Here is an 11,635-nt window from a genome sequence, read left to right on the forward strand (position 1 = left end):
CAGAGACCGAGTCGCTTCAGGAGCGTTAATGTCTGATATTTTGGGTTCTGACCTGTGGAGGGACGTCCTGCCATGGGAATGACGCTGCCGTTGGTGCCCTCTTGTGGCTCAACGAGGTTGTAGACAAAGTTCAAGGAACTTCGACCTAATGCATTCACACAAAAAGAAAAAAAAATCTCACATTGGGAAAAAAATAAAGATTTAAAGCCTCTTAGCAGACCTTTATTTCTTCACCTGTGACCTTGACTGTGTAGGCGGTGCTGGACTTGATGGTGATCGCCCACTGTCCTGCCTGGATCTCAGGGTTCAGGCTTAACACCCACAGGGTTCCTGCTGTAGAAATCAATCCCAGGGAGCCTCTGGACTCACTGGAGCGCTGAGAAACTCCTGCAAGTTACAATAAATGTCAACAAATGTAGCTGCTCATATAAGCAGAAGAAGTGAATAAGTCAGAACTGCCTAAAAAAGTTAGTTGTAATTTAGGTGTGTTTTATTTCAAGTGTGCTAAGATATTTTGGTAACATCTTGTTAGAAGGCCTGGAGACTGATGTCACCTGAACATGAAGGAATTTTCATGAAAGTTAAAAGTATTGGGAAAATGTTTACTCAAGTCCTGAGTAACTATAATTAATTAATCAATCATCTAATATTTAAGAATTACATAATCAGTACCAGAATATAAAGTTAAGTTTTTGGTGTCTTAAAGACCAAAAGGACTCATATAAATATAATTACAAAACGACAAAATCAGGCAAACATTTTTCTGAATCAGTTTCTTTCAATAAAAACTTTATTGAAACTGCAGGTCTGAGTCTGTCTGGTGGATTTTTGGTTGAAACACGTTTGTTTTTCATTCAGTGGGAAGAAAATCCAGAAATTTCACTGAAGAATAGAAAGAAAAAGTAAAAAGCACAGCGCAGTAAAAACCCTAAATACTCCTAAAAGTACATTTTTCCAAGTAAATGTATCCAGTTACTACCCAGCTCTGCCAGAGATGCACATCCCTTCAGATAAAGATAAAACACTTGGTAACACTTTGTGTTATTACAACAGGCCACCAACAGATGGAGCCGTACTCGGTCAAAAGCAGATGGTATTGAACTGAACCTGTTGAGCTTGTTAGAGTGAAGGTGAGAGATGAGTCTCCGGTGATGTAAATCAGGATGTAGCTCAGAGTCGTGTCAACGAGGAAGGTAAAATTTCTCGGCGTGCCGGGATCCACCACCGCCTGGAGAACGGTGACCTGGAGGAGAACGGGAAGGAAACCTGCTGCGCCGATGAAAAACAAAGCAGCAAACGACATGGAGACTTGTTGGTTCCTCCATATCCAAGGTTCAGACTCAGAGTCTCACCACAGCTCCGACTGATAAAGGCTTTATAACAGTAGTTGCCACAGAAATCTGGGACTTGCTGATTTCAATGGCCAGACCTCCAGATGCCTGGGCCAGATCCAGATACAGCTGGTTGGAAGGAACTACAGCTCTTCTGCGACGTCTGGCAAAAACATTGGTCAGGATAGGAAACACCTGGAAGAAAAGAAGGATTAATAAACACCAGCCATAAATAATGTGTGCATTTTCAACAAAGCGAAGCAGAAAGAAGGAAACAAACAAATCACTTCCTGATCTCAAACTGAGGTCTATCAGTCTGGATTATAGAACAATTTCTAAGACTTTCCTGGAACAACATCTCAATGTCTGCAGGCGTCACTGTTGACCCCGAACAACCCGATCTGAAACTGACAAACATGCATCCTGATGATTCTCAACACTTTTGGGACAAAATGGACCTTTCTGGAAAGTGAGTGTCTCAATACATCTGATGGGAAAAATTTAGGATGTTTCCCTCCTGATAGTCCAGTCGACTGGGTTCTATTGGGACCAGAACATCTGCTCCACCTCCAGCTGCTGTGGTTCTTTCTCTCTGCTCTGAGTCAAACCAACCTGTTCCCCTCCTGGCCTGTGGGGGCGCTGCACCAAGAACCACTAAAGGAAACGATACAAAAACCTCTGAAGACACTGAGAGCAACTTCCTTCTTCACCAGATGGAAACAAGATGGAGGCATCAGATTTTAGCGTTTGGATGATTTCTCTTTAGTCTTTGGCTAAAAACCAGGAGACATTTCTCCCGCTGACGCTTGGCTAGCACATTTGTTTTGTTTATTTTTACCCAGAATGCCCTCTGCTGCAGTCCACTTCTTGCTTTTGGAGCGGTCTCCGGTCCGCTTGGCATTCAAATCAAACCAGAGTTCACTTCAACAGAACCCAGACTGAGGTTTGGAGGACCAGAGTTAGCTTAGCATTCACACCTCAACTGATGTTGATTAGGGTCCTAGTCAAAGTTTAAACTCTGATTAAGATTCTGTGGAATGATGTCAAACATGCTAAAAAAAATGTGTTTGAATTAAATCAGTTCTGCAAACCAGAGTGGGTCAAAGCTCCTCCACTGAGACATTAAAGCCTCACTGCCAGGTATTAGCTGCTGTTGCTATGTAACGGTTAGCAACAGCAGCTAATACCTGAACAGGTTCAGGTAGAGCTGGGTGATACGGACAAAAAAATCTACAAATTTTCTGTATTAAGTAGTTTTGATAATTATGCCAATTTGGTTTATATTTCAATGAAACTTAAATAACAAATCCACATAAGTATAACATTATTGTTGTTGTTTAATTATCTTAAATGAGTTGTAGGAACTGGAAAACTGGAAAATAATGCAATTAAAGTTCCTACTGGCCATTAGGCCTCATCTGTTGCCTGCCATTGAATCTTAATGTGTGGATTCATCTGTATTTTACCTTAGACTTTGTGGTCTCTATCAGAGCAGTCACAGCATTTTTCAGAGTCGCGTCTTTGGCGGGAGCATCAGTGAACAAAAAAATAAAGGAAGAAGGAGGAGCTTCTGTCAGGGCAAGCTGTCAGAAAGACAAGAATCATTATTTACAGGACATGTAGAGACCGAAATTTTACCCTCCAGTAGCACAAATTCAGCTTACTTTTATTTGAGTAACAATGAGAAAAGTGAGAAAAATCACTTTTCTTATGAGTAACTGATTCAATTATCATTAATACTTAAACATTATACAGTTATCTATTATTATTATTTAAGAAATATAAAATTATCAGATGGACCAAAGTATAAATGAAAACTTTGGTATTTTAAAGACAAAAATGTCAATAATTCATATAAGTACCAAAAAAATTAAACAAAAAAAATTTAAACTTTTCAAAATCAGTTTCTGTGAAAAAATTTTTTTACATTCACTGTTTTCCCTTCAGTCTGTTTCATTTTCCAGAACTTCTCCTGCCTTCGACAAGATTCTCTTATTTAGGAAAGATCTCAATAATTCAATTACTTTCTAACGAGTTCTTGCTAAGATTAATTATCGCAAGTATCAGAGATTTGATCCACTGAAATGTTAGTGGATCAAATCTCGTTGGTCCGATCGTGATCCAGACCTCACGGGTCAGAACCCAGACAGACCGGCAAACCGAGAACTTCACTGTTTGGCTGAGTGGAAACGTTTTGGATACATGTGCAGTTGGGTTTTTGGAGATGCTTTTGATGGAGGCTGTTAAAATCCCGTGTTGACTCACTCTCAGTCCAGACATGCTCATCTCCGGTAAGTCTCCACCTCCATTAGGAGTCAGGCTGTTTATCTTGGTCTTCATTTCAGCTGCATCAGTTGTTCTCGTCACTGGACCATATTCTGCAGAGGAGGTAGAACTGTGAACTCTCCAAAATGAAGCTGATTTTTAAAAAAATATTTTTTAAAGTAATTTCTGTGATTATATTAACAGAAACACAAAATTTCATTATAAAATTGTGATTTTTTTAAACAATAATATATTTTTAATCAGGTAGAAATCATCCTTTATGCGGGCCAAAATAAAAAATGAATTGCTCTTGGGGTCCCCCTAGTGGCCGGTGATCTGAACTGCCGTGCAATGTACCAATCGCGTCCAAACCTCCAAATCACCGATAGAAGATAAATTTGCAAATCAATGTCCCAAAACAGACAGAGACAGAGAAAAGAATGAGGGAGAATAGAAAAAGCAAAGCTAAAGGTTTGCTTTCATGTCTCTTGGTAATGCAATGTTTATCAAAAAGACTCGTGGAGCTGCTAACAGAACATTAGCTTGATATCAACCCTATCAAACATCATCAACCAAACATTTATGCTAGCGTCTTTGTGTTAGTGTGAAACTGAGTTTTAACTTTAAATAAGTTGATTCTTGTGGTTGGCCCTAAATGTTTCTGAATGTTTTTGGCTTCATAACGTTTGGTAACAATAATTAAAACTTCTCAACGTTTGATCTAGTGAAATGGTTCTACATCAAGCTACATGGCTACTGCGCCTTGCTAATGACCTAATAATTCTATTCAGGTGTGGTGCAGCAGAGGCTCATCTAAAAGTTGCAGCACGCCGGCCCTCCAGGACTGGAGTTTGTTAATTTGTGTGGATGAAACAAACATTATTTTCACAACAACATATAAGTTAAAGGAAACTAATCCAATTGAAAGGTTATGAAGGCTCAGAATCAGCCCAGTACTGGTTCACTCACCAATACCTAAAAACATAATTTAGTTTCAAGCTATTTGAATTACACCTAAGATAAATTGATTTAATAAAGGGTGTCATGAATATGATTGCATGTATTCCATATTTAATCCAGTGCATTCTATCTTTTGTTGCTCTTATTACCAGTAGATGATTCAGGCATATAGCATAATGTAAACAAGACTATCAGAGATGCAACAAGTTTATAGCAGGTGTGTGAACTATCTAATCATCTGACTGTTGATTGCAGCCATCCACATTATTATCAGAAATAGAGGGGAGACTTGAATGCAAACCTGGGAATAAATTAAAACTGTAATTTTTCCTCTGCTGGTTGGATACCTGGATCATTGAAAGGGACCAAAATGTATTCGAAGGGCTCAATCGGTGTTCCTCTTCTTTCATCTATGATTGTAGCAGTGACTGTTTTGACATAATTTATGTCATAACCCATACTACCCGTGGTGTCCACCACAAAAACCAGCGCAGGTGCTTGTGAGATGTCCATCAGTCTGTGGGGACACAGGAACCAATCAGGTTTCATATGTGGACGCTGGGACACAGCAGACTTCGCTGCGTTTCCTACCTCAGGAATGTTCTGTCTCCGATAGCGACTCTAATGTCCTCCAACAGGTCCACTGTGGCGTCCACGGCCAGGTCCGCCGCTTTTCGGTGCAGGTGCCCGTGAGAAGATGAGTCTGTGTCCTTGTTGATACCGCCGGTTGGCTCGGTTCTGCTCGTCTGGTCATAGATACCACCGTGGCTGCACTTGCCTTTAGAAAATACACATAAATTCAGATCAGTAAGAGTTACGGAGAATCTGGTGAAACGAGGCGACCATCAGTCAAATGATCACCACCAGCAGGAAATGAGGGTCAACTCAGACAATGGGACAAATATGTCGGTGTGTGTCTGTGTGTGTTTCTTCCACTCCACATCTCAATTGCGGCTCTTACAGTCATAATATTTGGAAATGTTCCAGGGTTGGTGGAGTAATGTCCTCATAAGTCACATAAAACAATGTCCCCATAAGTTACATAAAAATCAGATACCAAAATATAGCTAACTAAAATCTCAGTAGATGAATGTTTTCCTGGAAGTGTGGATGGAAAAACATTTGATTCTCTGGCCTCTAGAAGCTTTGGAAGGGTGTGTACCCATTTGTCCTGTTTCTGTCATGTGTCCTTATATTTCATGAAAACATGTTTGTGTGTGTGTGTGTGTGTGTGTTTCTTCCACTCCACATCTCAGTTATGCCCCTTACAGTCATAATATTTGGAAATGTTCAGAAGAATCTGTTAGTTTTTTCCAGAGGAATTAAAGTTTCTACCTGCAGGTTTTGCTGGAGATTCAGCGCTGTAGTAGCCTGAGGTGAGAAGTCCGTTCTCCAGGACTGCAGGCAGTATGTTGTCTTTGCAGCTCAGTCCAGCACAGCTCCTACAGGTTGGAACATCAGGACCTGATGCATTCAGAATGCTGGTTACTTATCATGTTCTTCACTTTAATAGAAGAGTTGTTAAACCTCCAGGTCTGTTGCTTTAGATTCCCTGCAGCGTTTTACCTGCCAGGTTCTCCAGAGGCTGATCTGGCCTGATCAAAGCGCTGTAAGGAGCGGCTCTTCCCAACTCCACCCAGTTACTGTGGCTGTAAAAGTCCTAAAGACGGAAAAACAAATGAAAATATTAACAATGTTGTTAAAAGTATCTTGGTTTCAAAGACAGAGGATTCTGTCGTTCCCAAGCCTCACCTGGAGTGTGTGGCAGATTCTTCCAAGAGTGTTTCTGGCTGACTGGAAGTTTTGCTCCCTCACAGAAGCTTTTAGAGCCGACAATCCTGAAGGATCGACAAAAGATTCATGAAAACTAAAGGAAAGGCGTAGAACAGATGCAACGTCCCTGAAGCCATTTGGCGTCACGAACTGGATTAAGTTTCAGTGAAGAAGTTCTGTCTGCCTCACTATGAGCGTTTATCGTTGCTTCTTTCACACCGTGAATAATACGGATTACTCACACTGAAATATCTCCAACCCTTATCTCTGTTAATCACATTTCTCTGATTAACTGTGTGCTGCAGTTCTACCTTGAGTGATGAGACCCCTGCCGGTGAGGAAGGCCTCGTTGTGGAAGTGGAAGGCCGGGTCTGGTGTCAGCAGGGCGTCGCTGCTGTCGTGAACGCTGTTGATCGCAGCTTGGAACATCTCGCTGGAGACGGGGAAGTCGGGCAGCGGGACAGAGCAGGCCATTTGCACTTTGTTAACCGACAGTGTGTCGGTTATCTGGGGGCAAAAGTGAAACTCAGACCATGTTGAGGATGTTCGAGCAGCAGAAGACCACTTCCAGGTCAGTCACCTCCAAAGTGAAGCTTCTGCCCCCTGCAGCAGCAACGTCCCGGCAAACCTCGGCTGTTTTCCTCAGAATCGCGATCTCGGTGATGTCACGATGACTCAGCGTCCAGAAGAAGAAGGAGTTCGGCATGAAGCTCTGAGCAAAGCCTGGGAGGCTGAGAAGCAACGCAGCCAGAAGGCGCAGAGAGGCTCCGACTGCCATGGTGGAACTGCAACGACCACAAACTTTATCTGTTCCAGCTGCTGCAGCAAACAGGACATGGAGGCAGCTTCATGCGGAAAATAATGTTCTTTCTAAAAATTACAAACTGCAGTTTTAAGAACCTCCAATCAGTTAATAAAAAATTATATTTAGTATTTTTTAATAAATATCTGGAGGATATTGTCACCTTATAAACCCAGCGTTTCTGTTTAATACGTTAAAAATCATGTTTAATCATAATAAAGCTACAAACACTGGAAAGAAATGGTTCTGTGCCTTTAAAGTCTGGATTATTCAGAAAAAATTCTGCTGGACATTAAAACATCGTTTTGGCTTCAAGGGAAACCGTTTTTATTTTCTAAAGCTTCTCAAACATGTAAAGGAAACAAACAGCTGCTGGAAACCAAATGATGAATTAATGTTTCCGAACTGATGAGTCTCTGGTGAAAACATGAAAGTGAAGCCAAAGTTAAATCAGGTTATCAGTTAATCTCCAAAGAAAATTAATCTAAGGAAAATGATCAGAACTGTGTGTGAAGGTGTGACTAAATGTTGTCATTTGGTGAATAATGACACTTTTAATGCAACTTTTTAAATGTCATTATTCACCAAAGACAACAGTCACAGAAACTTCATGCTTCTGATGCAAAAACACAAAATCTGATCAAGTTTTCTGCTCTGGTTTCTTTAATTAAGACAAAAATAACTGAACCGTAAATCAGCAAGACAGAAACTTGTTCTGAGTCAATGATTCTGGATCATTGGTGAAAAAGTTCTGGTTCTTTTGGCAGATAAATACATTTTTGTCATGTTATAAGTAAACTAATCTGCTAATCAATCAATATCAATTATTATTTACTTTGTAAAATCTCCTATATTTTGCTGATAAGTTACTTTTTGCAGCAGAAACCAGACCAGAAAAACTTGATCAGATTGTTTTTTTTTTTTTGCAGTGTAATCAACTAAAGTGTTACAGGAAAATTAAACAGATAAAACCAAACTTAGAATGTAATTTAAAAATCTCTTTTTTGCTAAATGTTTTTTTAAAAAAGCCAGGTAATGTTTAGCATCTTCAAACCTTTGGATGTCGCAGCGTTGAGGCAGATCGGATCCGACGCGCCGTCTGATCGTTTATATCTCCATCAGGCGCGTGACGCGGCGCGCAAAAACACTTTACATCCTCATTCATTGTTCACCTCAGAGAAAAGGCTTTTCTTTGGAATCACCTGGAGATGAAATATTTATTCATGGTTTTCAGTGACAGACTCGTCGTTCCGGTGTCTGTTGGAAGACGTTACATTTTGTTAAAAGTGTTAAAGTTTAAAACTCGGGAAATTAAATCTCCCGTTTTTAACGGATGCTTGGTCAAAGTCTGTGACGTTTCATCCAGTGTTTGAGAAATGTTTTAAAGGATGTTCACTGCAGTGAGTAGATCCATTTATGAATGAATTAAACAGGAAGTGATGACTGAGTGAAAACCAGAGGAGGAAAAAGTATCCAAATATTATTTATTATACTCAAGTAAAGTATTTGATCAAATTGTCAATAATTTAGTATTTAGGAATTACATCATCAGGCCAAAATGTAAAATTAAGTTGACATTTTTTGGTATTTTAGAAAACAAAATGACAATAATTTCTATAAGTAACAAAAATAAATAAAATTTCCCAAAATAAAATGTTTCCAAATTCTTCAGTAAAAAGCAGACAGGTGTGCGTGTTCGTGGATTTTCAGTTAATTTCTGTTTCATTCAGTGAGAAGAAAATCCAGAGATTTTTCTGAAGTAAGACAAGAAATACTTGATAAGAAAATTACTCAAGTAAAAGTAAAAAAAACTTCTTAAAAGTACATTTAAAAAACATTATCCAGGTAAATGTAACGTGTTAATAACCGACTCTGGGGTTAAACTCCAATTCAACAGGTTTGAATGGAGACAGACTGACATTGTTTTACATCTTTGACAACAGAATGGATTATTTACTGAGTTCATATATATGTTTGTCTTTAAGCTGTAATTATTTTGACCAAACCAAGGTGAGACAACAGCAATTTGTAGACAATAAACATTAAATGTTGGACCGACTGGAACCTGGTGGGACGTTTTGGTGAGAAACTAAAACCTGGAGTCAGATTTACGTTTCTGGAAGAAACAGACAGAAAGGCTGGATTTCCCAGAGCTGAAGGTTTTTAACCAGAGATTTTACTAACATGACCAAGATCTGCTTCATCTCTATCGCTGTTTCCCTCAATCATTGAATCCAGACAAAATGCGCAGTTTTTATATTTAATTTGGAAGAAGAAGGAAAAACACATCATCAGCAAAACAACGACAGGAATATAGAAGTCAGTGGGGCTGAAAACGGAGCCCTGCGGAACGCCGCAGTGAGCAGCGCGGGTCGGGATCCGTTGGGCCCGTCCGCTTGGTGCCGGGTTAACAAAGTTCATCCCAGAGATCGTTTCTGTGCAGCAGGAACCGCGGCGGTGCGCGGTGCGCCGAGTGGTACGCCCGGAATGCAGAGGCAGGACAATAAAAGGTCACTGTGTTCATCCTGTCACAATGAAAAGGGGATTTTAAGACGTTTTCCTTCCTTGTTTTTTGTGTTTGCTCAGCTTTCTGTCTTATTCCATCTTCCTCCTCATCTGTCTTCACGTCAAACACCATTTTTCGCTTGAGTGCACACATTACCCCATCACCTGGTTCCGGTTCTTCTTAAGGTTTGGGTTTAACTTTAACTCTCGTGTTTTCTGACGTTTCCAGAGAAGCTGATCACAATCAGCTGCAGTGACGTCAGACCTGCTGCAGCGCTGACCGGGAGGCTCCGTGACCCAAAGAGAAATTCATTTAGGATTAACCAGAACAAAAACATCAACTTTTTACCATTAAGTTTACAAACAACTGTTTGAAAACTCGCCTAATGTTGTTCAGGTTTCTTCACTTTGTGTAAAATCACAGCCACATTTACTGCAACTCTGTGGGCTCCAACCCTGACTTCCTCCTGCCACGCAGCGTTTTTACATCCAAATAATGACAATTAGTTTCAAATCAAACGTTGCGATTTTCTGGATTACATGAAAATAGTAAACGGCTTTTATCCGTTTATCGTTTTATCAAGCCGGTCGTTCCCCGGCTTGATAAAAAATGTTTTTATCAAGGTTTTTATATAAAAACCTTGAAATGAGTTTAGACTTTACAACATTTATAATTTATTAGGACAAAGGATAAGACGTAAACTGGACAGGAGAGAGAAACCAAAGCAACGTTCAGCTGCCTGGAACAACCTTCTGAAGACAAAACCATGAAAGTGTTTAGCTTTTATATCTGCTTCAGGCAGCAGCTGCCTGAAGCCTGATAGCTTCAGGCAGCTGAAGCTATCATGGTAGCTTCAGCTGCCCTGGCACGGGGCTGCCTCCAACAGCGCCACCAGCAGGTGAGCTGGGTGAACTGCAGAGGAGGCAGAGCATCCAAGAATGATACTAAACTAAGAGTAGAAATACTTCATCATGTTTTTACTCAAGTAAAAGTAAAAAGTAGCCGTCCGAGAAATTACTCAAGACTAAAAAAGTATTTGGTAAAAAGTTTACTGAAGTACTGAGAAACTAAATGATCAATAATTTGGTATTTAAAAATTACATCATCAGTCAGACCAAAATATAAAGTTAAGTTTTGATATTTTAAGGATCAAAATGACAATAAATTATATAATTAACAACATCATTTTTTCTAAATCAGGTTCTTTCAATAATATAAATAATTAAACTTTAGCAGAAACTGCAGGTGTGTCTGAATTTTGGTTAAAACATGGGAAATTTTACTCAAGAGTAGAAATACTTCATAATAAAATTACTCAAGTAAAAGTAAAAAGTGGTAAAAAAAAATAAAATACTCCTAAAAGTACATTTTTATTTGAAAACAGTTTCTTAAGCAAATGTAACAGAATAAATGTAACTGGTTTATAAGAAGGGAAACGTGTTGAATATTTATTTTCCCCATTAGAATCGGATCCTAAAGTAAAACTGAATTTACTGATCCGTCCTGGATCAGAACCGATGTGGATCGTCACCAAACCTTCAAGAATAAAGCCCAGTCAAAGGTCAAAGGTTACGTGGAGCCTTGGGCGGGTTGTTCAGCGGAGCAGACTGAGCCATGCAGGAGTTTGTGCGTCATCCAAACAGGAGCTGCAGGTTTTCATCGTCACTCTGAGCGTAAATAATCGGACCCTGAAGGCGAACCGGCGCCGGTATGAGGAAGTCCAGCTGGTTGGAACGGATCTGATCATTTTTAGAAAAATCAAGAAAGCAGAGAAACATTAGAGATGAAACCAGGCCTGGCATCCATCGGGTCAAAGTTCATCCCCTGAGGGTTTGAACCGGGAGCAGAACCGGCTCCTGACGGACTCTTTGTGTTGGGTCAGAACCATAAGGAAGAAGGTTTCTGGACCTCTCAGCCGACAAAATAAAATAATAATAATAATAATAATAATAATAATAATAATAATAATAATAATAATAATAATAATAATAATAACAA

The 11,635-nt window shown here is 39.7% G+C and overlaps 1 protein-coding gene across 1 annotated transcript in view; it reads right to left on the reverse strand.

Annotated features, from left to right (window-relative positions):
- Positions 1–7,107, reverse strand: part of LOC103475317 (von Willebrand factor A domain-containing protein 7-like) — a 9,253-nt gene extending 2,146 nt beyond the window's left edge. The window contains exons 1-13 of the mRNA XM_017308136.1: positions 6,910–7,107; positions 6,641–6,836; positions 6,309–6,394; positions 6,123–6,216; positions 5,892–6,020; positions 5,148–5,334; positions 4,904–5,073; positions 3,597–3,709; positions 2,798–2,914; positions 1,353–1,526; positions 1,108–1,243; positions 235–387; positions 53–145 (exon numbers count right to left, since the gene is read on the reverse strand). Of these exons, the coding sequence (XP_017163625.1) occupies positions 53–145; positions 235–387; positions 1,108–1,243; positions 1,353–1,526; positions 2,798–2,914; positions 3,597–3,709; positions 4,904–5,073; positions 5,148–5,334; positions 5,892–6,020; positions 6,123–6,216; positions 6,309–6,394; positions 6,641–6,836; positions 6,910–7,107 (1,846 nt within the window). The remainder of the gene's footprint in view (positions 1–52; positions 146–234; positions 388–1,107; positions 1,244–1,352; positions 1,527–2,797; positions 2,915–3,596; positions 3,710–4,903; positions 5,074–5,147; positions 5,335–5,891; positions 6,021–6,122; positions 6,217–6,308; positions 6,395–6,640; positions 6,837–6,909) is intronic.
- Positions 7,108–11,635: the final 4,528 nt, after the last annotated feature.

The sequence above is a fragment of the Poecilia reticulata genome, linkage group LG13 (assembly GCF_000633615.1).
Source record: "Poecilia reticulata strain Guanapo linkage group LG13, Guppy_female_1.0+MT, whole genome shotgun sequence".
Classification (NCBI taxonomy): Eukaryota; Metazoa; Chordata; class Actinopteri; order Cyprinodontiformes; family Poeciliidae; genus Poecilia; species Poecilia reticulata.